General features: G+C 32.9%; 1 protein-coding gene across 1 annotated transcript in view; it reads right to left on the reverse strand.

Annotated features, from left to right (window-relative positions):
* Positions 1-22,626, reverse strand: part of LOC115878699 (dedicator of cytokinesis protein 7) — a 33,332-nt gene extending 10,706 nt beyond the window's left edge. The window contains exons 1-13 of the mRNA XM_030895277.1: positions 22,546-22,626; positions 22,418-22,490; positions 22,189-22,367; positions 21,937-22,133; positions 21,544-21,883; positions 19,617-19,896; positions 19,385-19,559; positions 16,224-16,996; positions 10,956-11,242; positions 9,167-9,341; positions 8,190-9,112; positions 4,196-4,481; positions 35-344 (exon numbers count right to left, since the gene is read on the reverse strand). Coding sequence (XP_030751137.1) covers positions 35-344; positions 4,196-4,481; positions 8,190-9,112; positions 9,167-9,341; positions 10,956-11,242; positions 16,224-16,996; positions 19,385-19,559; positions 19,617-19,896; positions 21,544-21,883; positions 21,937-22,133; positions 22,189-22,367; positions 22,418-22,490; positions 22,546-22,586 — 4,039 coding nt within the window. The 5' untranslated portion in view covers positions 22,587-22,626. The remainder of the gene's footprint in view (positions 1-34; positions 345-4,195; positions 4,482-8,189; positions 9,113-9,166; positions 9,342-10,955; positions 11,243-16,223; positions 16,997-19,384; positions 19,560-19,616; positions 19,897-21,543; positions 21,884-21,936; positions 22,134-22,188; positions 22,368-22,417; positions 22,491-22,545) is intronic.
* Positions 22,627-22,674: the final 48 nt, after the last annotated feature.

Genomic DNA, 22,674 nt, shown 5'->3' on the forward strand with positions numbered 1-22,674 from the left:
CTACTAGTTTCCTTATACTATGTCTATATCATACCTTTCCTCCTCTGCATCATTTCCCTGGCAGATCCCTGTCCCAAAATGACATCTTCCAGCTTAGATCTGATGTCTTGCGTGACCTGCGCGTGCGCGTACCCTGAAGATGGTGACGCCTTGCGGCGTGGTTTGTACTCGAAACAGGTAATGCAAGCGTCCAACAGATGGAGCAGGGTTGATAATCTTGTTGAGGTTAGTTCGCCCATCCATTGAGATAAAGAGTCTCTTTCTACGTTTTTTAAAACCCAGAGAACGCAAGTGAGTAAGTTGCGTGTCGTTTCGGCATTAATACCCACTTTCCTGTTTGGTAGCTATAAAAAAATAAAATTATTCTAGTGATACAGAGTTTTAGAGATTTTATGATAAGATATACTCTGTTTTACGATTCAGGGAAGTTTTCGACAGACGATGACAGAAAAAAGGCAGATAACGTCCAATACTATTCCATTTATTTCACTTATAAAAGTTTCTAATATTTTTTAAGTTAACTATGGAAGGATTTATATACAAATTCGTCATGCGTAGTCTCTTGTTGTTTTTAAACAGTTTTATTGGTTTATTTCAAAAATGACAGATCATATTTCAATATGATTGGAGTGATGGAACGATGAACGACACACGGATGCAGATGCGTATGAACCATAGATAAATGAAACAAGTTTAGATTGGAAAGTGCCCATAAGGACAATGTAAACAATATTTGGCGCTATTCTTGCAACGGTGGCGACCAAAAACTTTTGAAAATTTCGGAGCGGTTCGGCTTTTTTAGGAATTATATCGCCAAATATTTATTCAAATTTATTATTGTTTTTAATTTTATAAATAAAATACAGTGTGTTGCAATCTAAATTTATTTCCTTTATCTATGGTATGAACTTAAGATTTTTGAAACTTATCAAACTCTTGGCAAATTAAAGGTTATTATTTCTGTCAAATTATGTCAAATAACCAGAGCTCTCTGGAAAATTATATTTACAATATTAGGTTTGTTTTCACAGCGTGTTTCCAACATGTTTGTGACATGTTTGTTACTTCTTCCAAACCGGTGTTAATGCGCAGGTCTCAAATAATGCAGTTTCTTATCGATTTCAAACCGTCTGTGCGAACAGCGAATCCCCTACTCTTCTTTTTTGATCTAATAATTCACTAATTTTAACTCCTACGTAATACCGCATAAAGAAGAAAACGAACAGGGAATTAATCAAAGACACCTTTTAATGTCTTTGGTTTTGTTCTTTTTAATGTTTTAATGTTTTGTAATTTTGATTCTTGGGTCTGACCCGTTCCTCCATCAGCTCTTCTAGGTCTGTCTCTGTATCCGAAAATTCGGACGCCTCAGATTCTTCGGAAGATTCAAAATCGCTCATTTCTTTTCTTAATTTTTTGAAGAAAAAAACACTAAATAAAAACTACACACGTTTTGTATGTTAAGTTTACCAATATTATTGACGTCGGGTCGCAATACGCATGCGCCGGACACTTTACTTGCAAAAGATCCGCGAACAGGTCTGACTGTCAGCTAACAATCAGAATTTTCTGTGCGAACAGCGTACTGTTGGTTGGAAACCAATCAAAAATTTCTGTGCGAACGCGTTTTACATCATTGCGCATGATTATCTGTTGGAAATATGTTTCTTACAGCTGTGAGAACAAACCTATTGTGTTTGCATTTCGGTTCGTGTTATTACGTGTGTTTAGTGTTTTTAAAAGTTAAGTGGAGGAAAAATCGAGGGAAAAGTAAGGTTAGAATCAGAGAGTTGTATTAGCCACAAATAAAGTTTGTAAAGTTCATTAAAATGTTATATCCTATGTTATAGGGCTTGTTTCTCTCTACAATTTCCTGTCTCACAATGTACCGTTTTTGTCCAGGAAGGGATCATAGTTTCATAGTTGTCGATTTTCGAAAGAAATAAGTACAAGTATATTATTTCGTATATTTTTCATTTTATTGATTTTATGGAAAGCACTGTTCATTAAAATGTTGTATCCTATGTTATAGGGCTTGTTTTTCTCTACAATTTCCTGTCTCACAATGTACCGTTTGTGTCCAGGAAGGGTTCACAGTTTCATAGATGTCAATTTTCGAAAGAAATCATTACATGTATATTATTTCGTATATTTTTCATTTTATTGATTTTATGGAAAGCACTGTTCATTAAAATGTTGGATCCTATGTTATAAGGCTTGTTTCTCTCTACAATTTCCTGTCTCACAATGTACCGTTTGTGTCCAGGAAGAGTTCATAGTGTCATAGATGTCGATTTTCGAAAGAAATCAGTACATGTATATTATTTCGTATATTTTTCACTTTATAGATTTTATGGAAAGCACTGTTCATTAAAATGTTGTATCCTATGTTATAGGGCTTGTTTCTCTCTACAATTTACTGTCTCACGATGTACCGTTTGTGTCCAGGAAAGATTCATAGTTTCAATGATGTCGATTTTCGAAAGAAATCAGTACATGTATATTATTTCGTATATTTTTCATTTTATTGATTTTATGGAAAGCACTGTTCATTAAAATGTTGTATCCTATGTTATAGGGCTTGTTTCTCTCTACAATTTCCTGTTTCACAATGTACCGTTTGTGTCTGGGAAGAGTTCATAGTTGTCGATTTTCGAAAGAAATCAGTACATGTATATTATTTCGTACATTTTTTGTAGCTGTAAAATAAAGACATCACACGTTAGGTAAATAATGGTTTTTAGTACTGTAGAGAGATAAGGTCAAAAGATACTGGTTTAAAAAAATTAACTGTAATAAATTAGCTAATTGTATGATTTGTATTGTGTATTTTTTGTTGTTTGTATATTTTTTTTGTGCTTTTGATTGTTTTGTGAGTGCTTTGTCGATGAAGCTGTTTTGGCTTTTTGCACAATAAAGGTTGTTTTTTGTTAAGATTAAAGATAATTCACCAACTTTTAGGGTATAAAATTTTGTGTACTGTAGTGAATTACTGTTTTATTCTATTCTGCATTGTAAAAATATAAATTTAGTTTCAATATCAATTCAAAAATATTCTGATAATCTATACTAATATATAAAATCCTTAAGTGACTGACATACTGATTAATCACGATCCTGCTCAAACCACTCAACGTAAGAAGCTCAATTTTGGCATAGAGTCTAGGGTTGATTCTAGGGTGTAGAGGTTCGATAAGAAGGGATTTTTCGAAATTCCAGTTCCAAGAGGGTGAAACCACCCCTCAAATATTACAATATTTTTTATTTAAAAAACGGTCAAGTTTCCGAAAAAACAGTATAGTAGTAGTATATTTTATTTTGTTTGTTTTCATATTTTAAGATTTTTTAAAAATGTATACAGGATGTTTCGAAAAATGTGGTCATAAAAGCTGGTTTTTGGAAAACAGATTGACTTTAGGGTGTAGAGGTTCGATAAGAAGGGATTTTTCGAAACTGGAATTCTAAGGGGGCGAAACTATCCCTCAAATATTAAAATATGTTTTATTTAAAAACCGGTGAGTTTTTCGGAAAAAACTCTTAAACGCGTATATTTTATTTTGTTGTTTTACATATTTTAAGATTTTTTATAAATTTATACAGGGTGTTTCATAAAATATGACCATTAAGTAATCACGATTCTGCTTAATCTGCTTGACGTTTAAAGCTGATTTTTTGGCAAACGGATTGACGGTGGGGTGTAGAGGTTCGATAAGGAGGGGTTTCTCGAATCTCTAATTCCAAGAGGGTAAAAACGCCCCTCAAATATTACAATATTTGTTATTTAAAAAACGGTTAGTCTTTCGGGAAAACGCTTGGACAAGCATAATTTATTTGGTTTTTTACATATTTTGAAATTTTTTAAAAAATCATACAGGGTGTTCCAAAAAGTTGAGTAATTTCTTAACCACGATTCTGCTAATCGAAAGTCAAATTCCAACGAGATGAAACTACCCCTCAAATATTACCAAGTTATATAATAATATCGCCATATTGTTTTTTCTCATGCTGACATAAATGTGAGAAAATTTTATCCAGTTTGTATGTTAATGGTAATTCTTGCTTTGCTTTATCATTACCATTACAAATGATTAATTCGACGCGAACGAAGTCGCTGGTACACGCTAGTGGAATATATTTAGGTAGCTTGGCTATTAACAAAGTTTTAAATGATATAAAAGCAAAAAATAATACTTACTGATTGAAATGAATCGCAAGTAGATGGTGGCAACTTCCCAGCAATAACCATAGCTACATTAGGGTTAATGTTGCTAGGACCAGTGTCTTCATGGCTGAATTTCTCGTTTTTATCGAAAGTGAAACGATGGAGCAAGTGGAGAACGTCCATCGCAATGGACAACAATGGAAAATACAATGCAGCAACTCTATGTTTAGCTTCGGGCGAGACATAGCGTGGATCGCCATCGTGCCATGAAAGAAGACTTCTTACAGTGTCCACAGCTTTAATGTGCAATGATGGATAGCTATAGATAAAGTTTTTTTTATTAAACCCTAAAATACAGACGACAATAAAACTCACAATACCATAGACAAGGAAAGAGAGAGTCTATAAATATGGCCCTATTTAAAAACAAAATTAAAAACTCAACAGCATTCCTGTATTTTTAAATTATACAAAAAATACTAAAAGCATTTAAAGAAGATTTACAATTTATGAATGCGTTTTGGGGATCCAGCGATTCATAGAACTTTGATAATTAATATTACAGACTGGATTATTTTTAATTTGTGTTGTTTCACTTAATTTTGTGAAAAACACTATAGTCAGAAGAAACGTATTATTTGCCCACTGTGTACTCTAAATATGGTAGTCTGTATAGTTTGTGGAAGTTCCAGTATATTGCAACAACATTTGAAGATAAACACCATGAAGTAAAATTGGAAATGGAAACACTTAACTTTGCCTATGACTTTGCTACGAAGGATAGTTATAAACTGTGGTATGAAAAACAATGGTATGAAGATCAAGATAAATTATGCATCCATCGCTAAGCCAAGAAAATATAATGACTATGTGGAAAAAAATGTGGTTTTATATTTATTTTGTGCTATTTACTACTAACCTGTACAATGTAGAATTGTTTATTGTAAAAATTATTGTATTGTATTGTTGTAATTATTGTATTTTCTTGGCATAGAACAGCCATAAGTTTCTTGCAGTTTCTTCTTATAGGCCGTAATCGAAACTGCAACATTCAGCAAAAAACAAATTTATAGTTCTAATTTTATTAATTAGAACTATAAATTTGTTTTTTTTATTTCTAATATGTTACAGTAATTAAACTAACAAATTCTCCCAAAACGTTTATTTCCCCATGAAAATGTGATTCAATTTAAGAACTGATATTTTAATAAAAGATTTGAGAGTAGAATTGAGAATAATGAGCTCTCTCCAAGTAAAGCTATGGTTCTCACTTATGCATCAAATTAGATAGTGATCATGCAATCTGTAAATGAAACAATTTTTAATTTACACCAATAATCAATGCAACTTTGACTAAAATCACTTGATATAGGCAATATAGCTATATTACCAAATATCAGCCAAATACATTAACCACCTTCCTTCTTTAAAATGAGCAAATAATGACAAATTACATTTCGTAACTTTAATGATATGTGTATGTTTTAAAAATATATGAATGCAGATCAGTTTTTAAATATAGCCGTATTTCTAAAAATAGTCAAAAACTATAAAAAACAAAATGAACAACCAAAACAGTCAACTACTGTTAGCAATTTCGCATAATAAAATTATTGTCTGTGATTTTATTCATAATGTTCAAAATTCCCGCAAAGCGCTTCTCGCCGAACAAAACCGAACTCTCCGTATAGGATCCGAATGCTTCCGAGGTTTTCGTGAGTTTTAGTATCGTCTCTAAAATACAGCCTTTGAATAAAACAATTATTAAGGAAGGAGTATAATAATGCTATCCGTGTATTCATGCATGGTAGACAAAGAAAGAGCTCTAGGGTGGGGATCCTTGACAGTTCTGTTTGACACATTTGTATTTGATTTGAAATTTTGTGAATTTGTTAGTCTCTAATGAGCTTGTTTGGTGTTATTTATTATTTATTCTAGTACTGATAGGTTACATTTATCCTGTATAAAAATTCTAGATCATATAGATATGATCTAAGATAAAAATATAAAAAATGTCTATACCTATGTGACGGATTCATCTCTCCAAAAAAATCCTATATGGGTATTTCGCCACTGCAAGAAAATCTACAAAATAAAACAGTTATTTTTTGTAAACACTGCTGGCGTTAATCTAACGAATAAAAAAATGCTTAACGTTTCCGAGAGTTTATCTCTTTCCGTCGTCAGAAGCAAAAAAATACAAAGAATAAAGAAAAAAACTATTTAAAATGTCTAAATGCAACTATTTGGAAACACTTTAGTTTTTTTTGAAACAGATACGTCTACAAAAACCGTTGACGTTCTGTTAAAATGACATTATATCGAGTTAAACTTCAAAATTAACAATTACTACCTGATAACAATTACTTAATAAGGTAAAACCAAAAGGCTTCAAACTTTCTGTATGATTATTTTTAATTTTTACGTATGTTATGTTTATTTATGTTATGTTGTTTAAAATCAAAGAAGCGATTGCCATACATTACTAACATCTACAGATGCATGAACAATACATTTATTTTTATTAGATTGTATTCAAAAAGCCTCTTTTATTTTTCTTTTAGAGGCTATCACTTAAAAAAATAAGTATTTTATTTTTTAGATTTTCTTGCAGTGGTGAAATACCCATATAAGAATTTTTTGGAGAGATAAAATAGTTATTTTTGTATCTAGTGCGCGAAGTGCTACTTTAGTGATCGATACTTGATTTTTTTAACGAGGTGTAGCCGAGTTGAAAAATTAGTCGAGATCACCAAAATAGTTCGCGCACGAGTTGCAAACAACATTTTTTCTACAAACATTAAAATCGGGATCCCTAAAAATTATTATTATATTATGGCTTCGAAAAAAAAAGCGTGAGCTTGGAATGTATGTTTTTTTTATTACTGAACATCGTCATCGATTTCCTTTTAGGTCGTTTTAATACTTGGTATTTCTGGTGATTGCCGCCGGCGCCGTGAGGAACTTACTAAAATGACGGTCGATAACATAGAAGATAAAGATTCAATTTTGATTGTTAAACTACCCGATACAAAAACAAACATAGACCGAGTCTTTACAGTGTCAATTTGAATTATATTGAGATTTACCGAAAATACGCAGCTCTTCGTCCAAGAAATGCTACCAGTCGCAGATTGTTTTTAAAATATCAAAATAAAAGATGTGTTAATCAAGTGGTCGACATAAATTCTATTCGTAAGATGCCTAGCATGATAACAAAACACTTGAAGCTGCCAGATTATGAGGCCTACACTGGGCATTGTTTCCGGAAAACTTCAGCCACACTTCTTGCTAATGCAGGGGGTGATATATTTAGTTTAAAGCGCCACGGAGGATGGAAATCTTCGACAGTGGCCGAGGGATACGTCGAGGATTCTATCAACAATAAAATTCAAATATCAGATAAAATTTTAGAGCGTCAAATACCGGGATCAAGCACCTCTACATCAAAATTGGATAGTGTCTCAAGTCCCAAAAAATATTGGTTCGTGTACTGGTTGTACTATTAATGTTAATATTGCAAATAATAACTAGAATATGCATTAGTGTGAAGTTTAGATATTTGTTATTTGTTTATTCTTGAATATTTCAAAATAAATAATTAGTTATGATTTAGTTCTTCATTTTCCAAAAATCAAAATTCCAAAATCCCATATAATTTACATGCAGTGTGCGAAATAAGCTTGATTTTCACGCATCCGTTGTCCGACGATACGTTGATACGATATTAATTTCATTAGTTGTATTTAAAGGCTTCGATTGGTTAACCGTTTCTAACCAACCGAAGTCTTTAAATTCAACCAATGGAATTAATATCGTATCAACGTATCGTCGGACAACGGATGCATGAAAATCAAGCTATAGGCATTTCGCGCATTACTTCGTGCACCGTGTCATGGTAACGTAGGAAAATGAAAAAAAGTGTCACTTCGCACATTGTTATCAATTCGCGAACTTTGTCATTTTTTGACGTTTTAGAAAAATATACTTTAAAAAGCAGGAAATATTTAAATTTCCTGTTACTTACTGCGTCTCTAGCAACACCGCTGCCAAATCTGTCAAAACCAACCCACACAAGTAGTGATGCTGACGATACTCTGGCGACAACTCTGCAAATGTGTTCACTCTCTCTTGGCTAGGTGGCGCTCCAGATAAAAACGAATTCTGACTCGTCGAACTCGTGACACTCGGACTGGGCGATACCCCAGCTCCAGAACACATAAAGGGACTGGAAAACGGTAAATTCAACGGAACATAGTGCTCGTGGCTGCAAATGATCCTCACGAACTCCAGTTTGAGTTCAATCAGCACACTTCCATCTGACATTGAAGAGATTTTTTGCTGGATTTCTTTGCCGTAGCTTCTTAAAAGTTGAAACACCCAACCCCTGTCGCTTATTGAGAGTAAGTCAAAGAAAAAGAAGGCTAACGCTGCGTTGAGCTTGTGAGCTCTTCTAGTCTCTCCTGAAGAATAGTTGATAATCTCGTTAGTAACGTACTGAACTAGAGTAGAGATATCATCAAGAAACTGATCAGGAAATCTTCCTCTTCTTGAAGCATCCAGTGTACGACTATGAGCTAAATGCTCCACCATGCTTTTGTTGATCAACTCAAAAAGAAACCAAGCATTTTGCATGGCTAAGTCCTTGTTCCTTCCACTGGTTATCGTCCACTGATAGGCTAACTCTTGATGTACAATCCTTGGACAAGAATTAAACGTTGGACTGATAGGTTCGTTAGAAGGAACGCGCATGCTTGAAGCCCTGTCAAGGCCTCTGGGTTGGTAGTGGGAGACTTCCAAATCCGGGTTTGAATTACTTCTAACCAAAACACTCCCTTCCCAATGAGGAGTTCCTATTGACATTGGGTGTGGAAGGTTGCATTGGAAGTTAATGTAGGTTGCAAGAAGGTGATTTCGGCCGTGATGGTCTACTTGGAGTTCCTGGATGTTCTAAAGAAAATAACATTGTTTTTATGGAGAAAAAAACGGGTTTAAAAAACTTACTGAAATGTTTTCTAAAAGTAGGCATAATGTCTCGAAGCAGGTGGTGCCCACGTTGAGGGTGTGGCCGGATATGCGGGGCGGTTGAACTAAAAGTTCGATAATGCTGTCGAAGATTTGAGGGAGGTGTTTTACTATGGTTTCCGGTCTGGCGCCTGCCAAACCTAACATAGCCGTCCTACAAAAAAAAATAAAATTATAAAACACCAACTGATCAAAAATGTCTTAATAGTAATCTATCTATACAAGTTGGTACCTTTATGAGAAATCTGATAAAAATCCGGTATATATTCATAAGCCCCATTCCTTGTGATTTACATGAAAAACAATATAGTATTTTTTGAAAAAGTTCATAAAATTGATTTTTTTTGGAAGCCCTAGTATATTTTTAAAGATTAGTAATATATATAGACGTAAAATCGAATTCTGAACAACTGTTCCCTTTAATATTTTTCAATATTTCGTCACATAACCCTACTTTTAATGACATGACATCTGTCAAAACATATTTTTTTATTGTTGCTCATTTTGAATTCAATAAAAACGGCGTCAACGATGGGTACGAAATGAAGATCGCTGTCATTTTATATGTAAAATTATATAGGGAATGTCATCGACCGTCATTTCCAAGCCAACTGGAAACCATTTTTATTTTCGATCATAATATATTTTCCAATCTTACTCAAACAATCTCTTGTTGGCCCTTTTTTCAAGATAAAAAATCCCATTTGTTCAAAAATCTCATTTGATGTAAAAAATCCATTTCATGAAAAAAATATTGAACAATCCCACTCGAAGTAAAAATCCCATTTCATAAAAAAATCTTAACTGACTAAAGAATCCCTCTAAAATTCTATTTTATGTAAAAATTCCACTTCATGAAAAAATTATTCGACAATCCCACTTGAAGTAAAAATCCCATTTCATGAAAAAATCTCAGCTGATCAAAGAATCCCTTTAAAATCCTATTTGATGTAAAAATTCCACTTCATGAAAAAATTATTCAATATTCCCCCTTGAAGTTTAAATCCCATTTCATGAAAAAATCTCTCTAAAAATTTGAAAAACTTCCTTTGAAGATCCCTTTTGATGTAAAAGTACCTCTAAAATCCCACTTGATGCAAAAAATCCATTTCATGAAAAAAATATTCAATAATCCCACTCGAAGCACAAATCCCATATCATGAAAAAATCTTCCAAAAATCCCATTTCAGGAAAAAATCTCAGCTGATTAAAAAAATCCCTCTAAAATCCCATTTGATGTAAAAATTCCACTTCATGAAAAAATTATTCAACAATCCCACTTGAAGTAAAAATCCCATTTCATGAAAAAATCTCTCTAAAAATTTGAAAAACTTCCTTTGAAGATCTCTTTTGATGTAAAAATCCCTCTAAAATCCCACTTGATGCAAAAAATCCATTTCATGAAAAAATTATTCAATAATCCCACTCGAAGCACAAATCCCATATCATGAAAAAATCTTCCAAAAATCCCATTTCAGGAAAAAATCTCTCTAAAAATTTGAAAAACGCTTGATGTAAAAATTCCATTTCTTGAGAAAATTCTCCAACAATTCCATTTGGTGTAAAAATCCCATTTGATGAAAATTCCCTCTAAAAATCCCATTTAAGGAAAAATCCCTCTGAAAATTCCATTTGATGTAAAAATCCCATTTCATAAAAAAAATTCTCTAAAAATCCCATTTGTTATAAAAATTTAATTTGATGAAAAATAATCCCACTTGACAAAAAATAATCGGCAAAAAATTGGTTTAAAAAAACTGGGACTTACGTCAATTCTTTTTCGGAGCCCACTTCGCCCAACCTAGACGGAATGATACCGGAATGAACGTAGTCGTACGCAGCAAAAAATCTCTCTATTGCCGGATCCTGCGTGTGAACTGACGATGCCGTGTCCAATATGACAGTGAAGAGACCTTTGTGATTGTCCAACCATTTCATTCCCGGCAGACACACGTCAGGCGGAATGTAACTGTAGTTTTTCGGAGGCGGTTCCAGTACCACCGGCAGACAAAATTCTCCAGAAACCAGACGATTATCACGCAGCAGAGGCAACCACTAAAACAATACGTATTTTTAGTATTTGGTACACCTTTTATACAGGGTGGCACCTCTCATACGCCGCGGAGGCTCCAAGGAGAGCGATAGTTTGTATTGAAATGAAATTCAGTTAATTCAGAGCACTTTTTAAAAATATAGAGAGTTCTACAGGGTGTCCCCAAAAAAAGTTACATATCAAAGTTGTGTTTTTTGTAATAGAACACCCTATATATTAATTGATTTTCGGATTCTGGGAGAAAAATAAAGGTGAGTTTTATAAGAGAAGTGTATGACTAAAATGTAAGGTTTTTGACATATTTAACATTTTCTAGAAATAAAGAACAATTTTTAAATTACAATAAAAGCTACCTAAATTGGAATTTACCCGGTATAGCCTAATACGTAGCTAAATTAACTATTATACTTTAAATCAAATTAAAACTTGATCCAAAAAGTTATACAGGGTGATACAAAATTAATATTGAACATTGGTCGCCTTTAAAAGAATGTTACTCATTTATTTTAAACGGAACACCCAGTACATTTTTCCGATATTCAATGGAAAATTCATGTCTCTTCAAAATACTATTAAGGTTGCCTACCCCTCAAACAAAGATTTTCTTAGAGATTTTTATTTACATGATTTGATCAGAGTAGATCTTTATTATTTGATAAAATCTAGGTGGCTGTGATATGTCTGACGTTACTTCAACATAGCTGTCTAATTAGTCCAACTTTAACAACTAGTTATCATTTTGTGTCAATTAAAACAAAAAAATTCTCAGTAATTTGCCGAAAATGCAAACTTATCCTACATCAGAGAGAATTGATATTTTTCTATTAGTTGGAGAATGTAGTGTGCATTCACGAATTAATAGAATACTTAAATGCTCCTGATTTTATCTAGTCTGGGTGTTTTTATGGGGATATGTTAAAGACAGTGTTTACAAAACTTGACCAATTATTGTCGACAACATGAGAGAAATTATTTAGCTGCTATTCAAGGTAGAACTCCACATATTTCTTTTAAAGTGAAAAGATCCTTTTGAAAAGACAATCGTTTTATGCAGTTAACAGGAAAGGAAGCATTTTCAGCATTCGATTTCATCTAGCTAATTTTTGTCACATAATATTGGCTTATATCTAGTTTTAATTTTGTAATAATTAAAAAATGTTTTAAACGTGTATCTTTTTATTACAGTTGGGTATTTACTCTACAATATTTAATTTTTGTTAAATTAACAAAAGGTATATCACAGCTACCCCTATATTTATTCAAATAATAAAGATCTACTGACGCAAAATCATAAAAATTAAAATATCTAGGAAAATCTTTGTCTGAGGGGTAGACAACCTTAATAATATTTTGAAGATGCACCGGAATAATATACTGGGTGTTCCATTTAAAATAAAGGAGTAACATGCTTTTAAAAGTGACTATTGTTCCATAATAATTTTGTCTCACCCTGTATAACTTTTCGGGTCTAATTTCTATTTGGTTTAACATACAATGGTTACTGTAATTAAATATCGGGCTATACAAGGTCAACTAAAATTTAGGTAGCTGTTGTAGTAATTTAAAATTTACTTTTCATTTTCACAAAATGTGAAATATGTCAAAATCCTTAGATTTTAGGGATATCCTTCTTTAATAGAACTCACCTTTATTTTTCGCCTAGAATTCGAAAATAAATTAATATATAGGGTGTTCCATTACAAAAAACACAATTTTGATATGTTATTTTTTGGGGGACACCCTGTAGAACTCTCTATATTTTTAAAAAGTGCTCTGAATTAACCTACATATGCTCACAAAATTTCATTTCAATACAAACAGTAGTTCTCCTTGGAGCTTCCGCGGCGTATGAGAGGCGCCATCCTGTACGTACCGGGCCTGGCAACTGTTAGTGCACGGCCACACGGAAAGCGTTTTTTGCGTTTTTAGCGTGAAGCGTCTTTTGCGTCTAAAACAAAATAACAGGATTATATAGGAGTGGCCCCACCAAAAGCGTCTAGCGCTCGGCGTGTCTCGCAAAAAACGCAAATGAAAACAAATCAATTTGTTTTCTGTAGCGTCTTTAGCGTTTTCTATGAGACCCCGTCATAGGCGAACGTAATATTTAATAATACAATAAAAATAAATTAAATAGTGATAGCATTTTTTTCATTTTAGGATATTATCTAAAAATTTTTTTATAGAGAACATCTACTGTTTAGGAAGATTCTAATAAATTCAAAAATTTCAAGGAAATGTTTGAAAAAATGTAGTTTCAATTGTTGAAAAAGTCATAAATTAAAGGAATATTTTCTTACGCGTAAAAAATAGTTATTTATTCGTAAAAAGTGTTTTTTTCTGCGTAAAAAAGGTTTTTTTAACCGAAACAAATAGTTTTTGACGCGTAAAAAATAGTTTTTTACGTGTAAGAAATAGTTTTTTTACACGGATTTTTTTTTTCTGTAAAAAGTTTTTTACCAGAAACAATAAGTTTTTGACGCGTAAAAATTAGTTTTTTACGTGTAACAAATAACGTGTAAAAAATATTTTTTTTTGCGTAAAAAGGTTTTTTTTACCAGAAACAATAAGTTTTTGACGCGTAAAAAAAAAGATTTTTACGTGTAACAAATAGATTTTTACACGTAACAAATAGTTTTTTTCACGTAAAAAATATTTTTTTTTTGTGTAAAAAAGTTTTTTACCAGAAACAATAAGTTTTTGACGCGTAAAAAAATAGTTTTTTTACGTGTAACAAGTAGTTTTTTAGACGTAAAATTTTTTTTTTTGGGTAAATAAGTTTTTTTACCAGAAACAATAAGTTTTTGACGCAAAAAAAAGTTTTTTTTACGTCTAACAAATAGTTTTTTACACGTAAAAAATATTTCTTTATGCGTAAAAAAGGTTTTTTACCAGAAACAATAAGTTTTTGACGCGTAAAAAAATAGTTTTTAAGTTTAACAAATAGATTTATACGCGTAAAAAATAGTTTTCTACCAGTAACAAATAGATTTATACGCGTAAAAAATAGTTTTTTACGTATAACAGTTTTATTCGCATAAAAAAATAAAAACAGTTTTTTTACGTGTAACAAATGGTTTTTTACACGTAATAATTTGATTCACTTTTACAAAATTTGTATTAAAATATCAATATTTTTGATAAACACGAGGCCTGCGCACAAATACACGTCGCGTCACTACGTATTTCTAAGCCGTTAACACGTTTCGTTACAGCTAGCTCGTGTGTCAGGGCCGTCTCAATAGCTCGTATGTCACGGCCTCGAATGTTTACTCCCAGCGCGCATAAAGAAGTTTCACTCCAAAAAGTTTCATAAATCATGTCCTAAAATTGCGTTAGCAACTAGTAATATATATTTACTATTCTATTATATAATTATAATTCTTTTTTTTATATTATATTATAATTATAACAAGTAACCACAACACTACGACATAAAAAAACTATACACATATAAACTAAAATTCGTAAAATAAATGGCAAATACTATTTATTATTTTTACACACACCACTGGCACTAGCAGTAGGTTGTGTTTGTCGCCGAATATATGCCCCGGACCGTCCACAATTCAATCCCAGCATCTTTTATCTTCGTCTCTTCAACGCTAACCGCGCTGATCTCGCCTATCTCTTTCTAACAGGATTGATTGTTGAACGGGCCGGGAATCCACGAGCTTGCGACGTTACTAATTGACATCTTGTTAGAAACTGCAGACCTGTCGCGTCTTTTGCGTGTTTTTAATGGACACAAATCGAAAAAAACGCTTAAAACGGTAAAATCGCAAAAAGCGCTTGAGACGCAAAAAACGCAAAACGCTAAAAACGCTTTCTGTGTGGCCGTGGGCTAAGACCCAAACGCTAAAAACGCTTTCTGTGTGGCCGTGGGCTTACTTTTGGGTCGACATTTACATGTGTGGAAGTAAATCGCATAGGGATCTTATTAAGTCGGAGTGAGAGAAATGCGACCGACTGACGCGACGCGCGACGGTGTGCTGGTGCGGCGTTGCCGACACGCCTTTCCCTATCAAGTAAAGTAAAATCACGATCGCAAACCGCTTATTTTTAAAAGACTTTTTTTTCAAGAGATAACTAGATAAAATCATTAGACATGTTTCTGAGCATGTGAAATGGAATTATAAGGATATCGTTAGGGTGCCATTTTTTTTATAACGAGAAAACGTCAGCAATCGCGATAATTTAAAAACTCAACTTTTTAACACATAACAGGCCATAACTCAAGAACCACTTTAGATATTGAAACTTTTTTTTATTTTCAAGATCGGATATTTTACAATATGTTTACATAAGAAAAATTCGATAAGGTTGTTTTTTCCATTCAAAAATTGTAAACAATCCATCTATTTACTTTTAGAGCATAGCAATTTTCAGCAATATGGTAATTTTTTTATTGATAAAGATTTTCACATACTGTCTACAAAGAAAATACAGCAGAAATATTAACAAAGTTCTTGAAAAAACTACAATCTATTATTTCTAATAGATTTCGAGATATCGATTTTTCAATTCAGAGTTCTAATAGCGCGACCACTATGGAACACCCACTCAATTCCACTTATTTTTACCAAAAATGCAAGTGTTTCTAGCTTGCACTTAAAAAAATTCAAGCTATAGGGAAAATTACAACGACTCGTTAATAAATAAACAAATTAAGTATCACGAGACGTAATTAAATCGTGAAGCTGAACGCATGACGTAAACCTTTCCCTAGAACTTTAAGTACTGACACTGACAGAGGTATTGATTGAGTCGACCGGTCAACTGCGACAAATTTGCTATATCCCCTTCCACGTCTCTTAGCGATGTGCACAGTTTCTCGGTTTATTTCATACGTTTGACAACGTGTTTACTGTCCTCTCTTTGTTCAGTACATTATAAACGCATTGTACTCTTCTTACATACGGAAATCTCGACCCAAGACTAACCTTTGCCAGCCCTTAGTATACAAAGATTTATTCAAATACTTACAGTGTAACCTACAGGTGTTTCTACTACATTCTGTTCAGTCTTCTTCTGACAAGATATATGATAAAACGTAAACAACAGATGATGATTATCGGCCAAAGAAGCAGGAAGTTTGATTTTAACCTCATCATAAAACACGGGAGTTTTCGAATGGTACGTCACAGCAGAAAACACCTCATTGGTCATCTCCGGACAACTGGACTTCCCGAATATGTTAGGCAACGCGTGATTCTCACTCTCACCCGCCATCACCTGCATTTTCACCGCCAAATTCCTAGCAGAACCGGTCCTGTTCGAAAAATTCAACTCCCTAGGACTGACGAATAGTAGATTCCTGTAAACATAGTGAGGCGTCAAAATCTCTTTGACAGGGAACTCAAGCAACTCTTTGGTAGGTCTACCCTTCTCGTCAGGATATGGATGAAGTTTCTCCAGCTCTGTGGTAAGACAGTTCTTATATTCAGCAGGACACGGAGATATTTCCAGCTTGAAAACCGTCGGAATGCATTTCAGTTTCTTCAAGACCAGGGTGGGGCGTTTTAGTTCTTGCAGGCACTTGTAGAGGTCGTCTTCGCGTAATTTGTCGCCTTCCTGCTTGAAGAAAGAGGTCATGGTGAGGGTTATGGGTCTGAAGGTGTCTAAATTCGTCGCCAGGTGGTCTGGAGACCACGATCTGCATTTGTCTTTCCGTTCTAGGGAGCCTCTGCGGGTTAGAGTGCCCATGTCAGCTGCTTTGCGTCTGAGTTGGTCTAAACCACTGCTGGATGATTTTCTATCTGTGAATTTGGAAGAGTAAAAAATTGTAGTTTAGTACGGTTTTAAGGTTATATACAGGGTTATCCTATCCCTTGCTAAAGTCCCTAGAAAATATAGAGTACCTCCATTGGTTTGTCCGCTTTTTTGGAGTCAAAATGGCGGTGTTAGTAACATGTTGGTAAAGATTTGTAAAATGGCGTGACTTTTTTTAAAAAGTGTAGTTTATATGAGACCATCAGGTAATATTTCATTCTTGTTTGTATGAAAGTGTATTAGTTTATTTCAAAAATGATAGATTCAAAGTGATTTAAGTAGCCATAGTATCTATACTAATATATAAAATCCTTAGTGACTTAGTCACTGATTAATCACGATCCTGCTCAAACCACTCAACGTAAGAAGCTCAATTTTGGTATACAGGTTGATTCTAGGGTGTAGAGGTTCGATAAGAAGGGATTTTTCAAAATCCCAGTTCCAAGGGGGTGAAACCACCCCTCAAATATTACAATATTTTTTATTTAAAAAACGGCCAAGTTTCCGAAAAAAAACACGTATATTTTATTTTGTTTTTTACATATTTTAAGATTTTTTAAAAATCTATACAGGGTGTTTTGAAAATGCTGGTCATTGATTAATCACGATCCTGCTTAAAGCGCTTGATATAAAAAGCTGATTTTTGGAAAACTGATTGACTTTAGGGTGTAGATGTTCGATAAGAAGGGATTTTTCGAAACTCAAATTCTAAGGGGGCGAAACAAAAAAAGTCAAATATTAAAATAGTTTTTATTTAAAAACCGGTGAGTTTTTCGGAAAAACTCTTAAACACGTATATTTTATTTTGTTGTTTTACATATTTTAATTTTTTTTAAAAATTTATACAGGGTATTTAATAAAATATGACCATTGAGTGATCACGATTCTGCTTAAACTTCTTGACGTTTAAAGCTGATTTTTGTCAAACGGATTGACTGTAGGGTGTAGAGGTTCGATAAGGAGGGGATTCTCGAATCTCAAATTCCAAGAAGGTGAAAACGCCCCTCAAATATTACAATATTTGTTATTTAAAAAACGGTTAGTCTTTCGGGAAAACGCTTGAACAAGCATAATTTATTTGGTTTTTTTACATATTTTGAATTTTTTTAAAAAATCATACAGGGTGTTCCAAAAGGTTGGGTAATTGATTAACCACGATTCTGCTTAAACTGCTTGACGTAAAAATCTTATTTTTGGCAAACGGATTTTTCGAAAGTCAAATTCCAACGAGATGAAACTACCCCTCAAATATTACCAAGTTACATAATAATACCGCCATATTGTTTTTTCTCATGCTGACATAAATGTGAGAACATTTTATCCAGTTTGTATGTTAATGGAAATTCTTGCTTTGGTTTATCATCACCATTACAAATGATTAATTCAACGCGAACGAAGTCGCGGGTACACACTAGTGTAATATATTACCGCGAATATCTGAGATACCATTAATAATTTAGGAACACTTACTATACAAATACAATACAAAAAGAATTAGCATTTTTTAATTCTGCATCTAACAAAAAAAATAACATACAGGGTGTTTCATTTGAAAAAGCAAAGAAAAATAATTTTATAGTTCAGAAAGTTAGGCGTGGAATTTTGAACACCCTGTATGATTTAGGATTACGATACTTACAGCAAAGTAAGCACAGACTAACTATAGTAAATATCTAGGATAGTTTTGATTTCAAAGCAATTTTTGTATTTTTTTTTAAATCCTGAAAAATGCATTTTTTTTATTTATTTATTAATATATCCGAAACTATCTAAGCAAATTTAATCTTAAGATTATAAAAAGTGATCAGAAAGAAAACCACAAATGCAATAATACACAGGGTGTTTCATTTAAAAAAAAATCAAAATCCACTCAAATTAAAAATGATTTTATATTTTAGAAAGTTTGGCGTAAAATTTTAAACACTCTGTATGATTTAAGATTACTAAATTTAAAGCAAAGCCAAGTATAGACCATCTAAAGTAAATATCTAATATAGTTTTGATTTTAGAACAGTTCTGGTATTTGTACTATTTTTTTTAAGAAAGGCTGAAAAATATATTTTTTTTATTTATTTATTAATATCTCTGAAACTATCTAAACAAATTTAATAAAATTTTAAGATTATAAAAAGTGATCAGAAAGGAAACCAAAAATGCAATAATATACAGGGTGTCCCGTTTAAAAAAATCATCCCAATCCACTCAAACTCTTTTGAGTCATCCTGTAGAATTTATAAAATATTTTCCTGTAATACATCCTAATACATTCCGATCTGCTACCTAGTACATTATTCAGATGTGCACTTAAACATAATTCCTAATTTTTTTTATTATAGGGCCTATAGATGATATAATAATTTGAAAAAAAAACGTACCTAAACTGTTGGTATATGATCCAGACCCTGTAGAATCCTTATCCAGATCTCTTTCAACAGAATTTCCTCCATTGATCACACTGAACAAATTGATCGCCGTCCAGGCAAATGCCTGTCTATATTTTCCCAATCTTTCACAAACTGACACAGCCACAGACTTCAACTTGTCGCGATTCTAATTCAAAATAAAAAATAAAAAAAAAATAACAAACATTTTTAAAAACAAAAATACCTTTTCTTCCTTCAAATATGGTTCTAAACATTCATTAATATCTCCTTGCAGCACTTTTTCGAGTTTAACCACAATAAAAAGATCTGGAGAGGGATGGGTTATATTGAAAATAGAACTTCTAGCCAATGTGCTGGTATCGGCGTAGGGTATGTGTGTACCCAGCATTCTTTTGAGCCCTTCGGGGTTCAAATCGAAATAAAAAGTTTCAGAAACCTTTTTTCGTTCTTTGGAATCGTAGAGGGCCATGGAGACAAACAAAGGTTCCACTTCCAAGTCCAATCTAGAAGGAAATGGAACGAAATAATAAAATTTAAATCAAGTCAACTATACAGGGTCCTGCAAAATAAAATAATCATAATAAAAAACTAATAAATTCGGTTTACCTGCAAACTTAAAATATTTACTTGAATGTTTCAGCAAAATATATATTTTGCATGATATTTTTAAATGGAACACCCTGTATATTATGGTATTTTTTACTTCCTTTCTGATTACTTCACATAATACTGAGATATTATTAAATTTCTTTGGATAGTGTTAGAGATATTAATAAATAAATTAAAAAAAAATATATTTTTCAGACTTAAAAAACGATGTACTTAAACAGCCGTTAAACGGTAGCCTACTAAAATGCCGTTAATAGATATTGTGACGTCGTTCATGTCGGCGGAAAGTAATGCCTAGCCTTAAGCTTTTTGCAACAGCACCTGTGGGTCAGTGGCTGAGGCTATCGCTTCGTAAGCGAATGGTCTGTGGTTCAAATCTCACGCCGACCAAGACTTTTTTATATAAAATTGCTTATAGCGTGATCTTATTGCATTGGTTTCACACTTTTTGGTTGGATTGGTTTAGTTATTTGGCGGGTTGGTTAGCGTGGTTATTTGGAGGGTGTTAATTGATTGGTTAGTTGGTTATTTGGTGGGGTTGGTTGATTTTTACTAATTTATATTTGTTTTTTTATATTTTTTATCAGTGTCGAGGTTAGTTGCGTTGGTTAAGTTGGTTATTTGGTGGGGTGGATAGCGTTGGTTAGTCCTTATAAAATTCCTATATTTCATAAAGCCGTCAAGTGCGTCACATCAACGACGTCATACCTATTAACGGCATTTTAGTAAGCTACCGTTTAACGGCAGTTTAAGTACAGCCTTAAAAAAATTATAGAAAATTCAAGAAATACCCCGAAATCAAAACTATACTAGGTATTTACTATAGTGGGTCTGTACTAACTTTGCCATATATATATATCGTAATCTTAAATCATACAGGGAGTTCAAAATTCCACGCCAAACTTTCATAAATATACAATAATTTCTCTTCATTTTTTTTATATGGAACACTCTGTATATGATTTTTTTCAGTTTTTTTATGATTTTGCAGATATTTGCGGTAATATAGGGTGCTCCCTTTAAAAAAAAAACCAAGAAAATTTATTTTATATTCTGGAAAGTTTTGGCGTGCAATTTTGAACATCCTGTATGATTTAAAATTACAATATTTATAATATAGTAAGTATCTAGCATAGTTTTTATTCCAGGACACATCACATTTAAAAAATAATAAAAAAGGCTGAAAAATATATTTTTTTTCATTTATTTATTTATATCTCTGAAATTATCAAAACAAATTTAATAATATCTTAGGACTGTAAAGTAATTATGAAAGAAGTAAAAAAAATGCAATAATATACAGGGTGATCCATTAAAAAAAAAATCATCCCAATTCACTCACACTTTTTGAGCAACACTCTAGAAGTTAAAATATTTTCCTAAAATAGGCCCTAGTACATACTTTAGGTATGTACTTAAACAAAATTCCTAAATTCTTTTTTATAATACCCCAAACAGATGCCCAACACACTATTGCAACACCCAATACAGTGGTATAAAAAAGATAAAAAACATGTATAGAAAAATAAATATATTCTTACGTCAATTGTTGGCATTTCACTAGAACCCTATGCCCTACATGCTCATAGGGAGCACCAGCAGGCAGCCTTTTCTCAACAAAATCACCGATTTCACTCTGAATATCGCTGGTAGTCAAAGCAAACAAGGCTTCCTGCCTCTCAATCTGTCTCTGACTCTCATTTACTTGATCTTGTGACTCCAAAACTGACTGATCTAAAATTTCTGGTATCAATGGATCACCTGCAGAGTGTCTCAGATCCAGAGAAGCCCAAGAATTACGAGGAGTTAGTGTGTCACCACATGAAGATAGAGATCCAATAGATACAACACTCTGTCGACTGCTACCTTGAGATGTCAAGTCTAAAATTATTATTCGTTATATAACTATACTTATTTAAAATTTAGTTATAAACCTAGATCACTGTTGGCCTCAGAAGGTGCCTGCTGAAAATCAACTTCAAACTCCTGTTTTGGAGCGGGTTGTAACGTTTTTGACAAGTTAGCTCTGCTTGTAATACTGCTACTTAGGTGTCTTTGCGTATATTGCACTACTTTCCATACTGATTTGTAACATTGCACACAAGTTTGCACATGAGGTGGCAAAGTTTCACTAAAAAAAAACAATATTTTTCTTCGATTTTAGCCTATCAAATCGAAATACATACATCTTTTCTTCCGGGACAATTGGTCTTAAGGTTCTTAAAGGTCTCTCGATGACCTCCACTTGCACATCACCTAAAGGAATATCCAAGATATTCCTCAAGGGATCTCTGTCTATAACCAACTGATAAGCGCTGACGTACTCCTCGAAGTCTAAGGGCTCCGCTATTTCGTGTACCCAACTCTAAAATAACGTTTAAATCAAAGAAATTAGTGTTATATTTGTGTGTTTACCATGCTGGTAGAATGGGACATCAACCCGGTTTTATTGCTGGAAATAGTTTTGCGTAGATCGGCGGCATGTTGCCTAAAATAAATATGAGTAATTTAGCAAATAATACGTTCAAATTTCTAGATATTACTTGGATAATTTTTGTGTAAACGCCCTCTGAGTACTCGCCATTGTTTATCTTTATTTAAAAACTTTATTGACAACAAACAGCTGATGAACGCTTGTCAGTTGTCAAGATTTGTCCTGTCAGACATATGTC

The sequence above is a fragment of the Sitophilus oryzae genome, unplaced genomic scaffold, assembly GCF_002938485.1.
Source record: "Sitophilus oryzae breed Bouriz unplaced genomic scaffold, Soryzae_2.0 scaffold_1521_pilon_pilon, whole genome shotgun sequence".
Taxonomy (NCBI): domain Eukaryota; kingdom Metazoa; phylum Arthropoda; class Insecta; order Coleoptera; family Curculionidae; genus Sitophilus; species Sitophilus oryzae.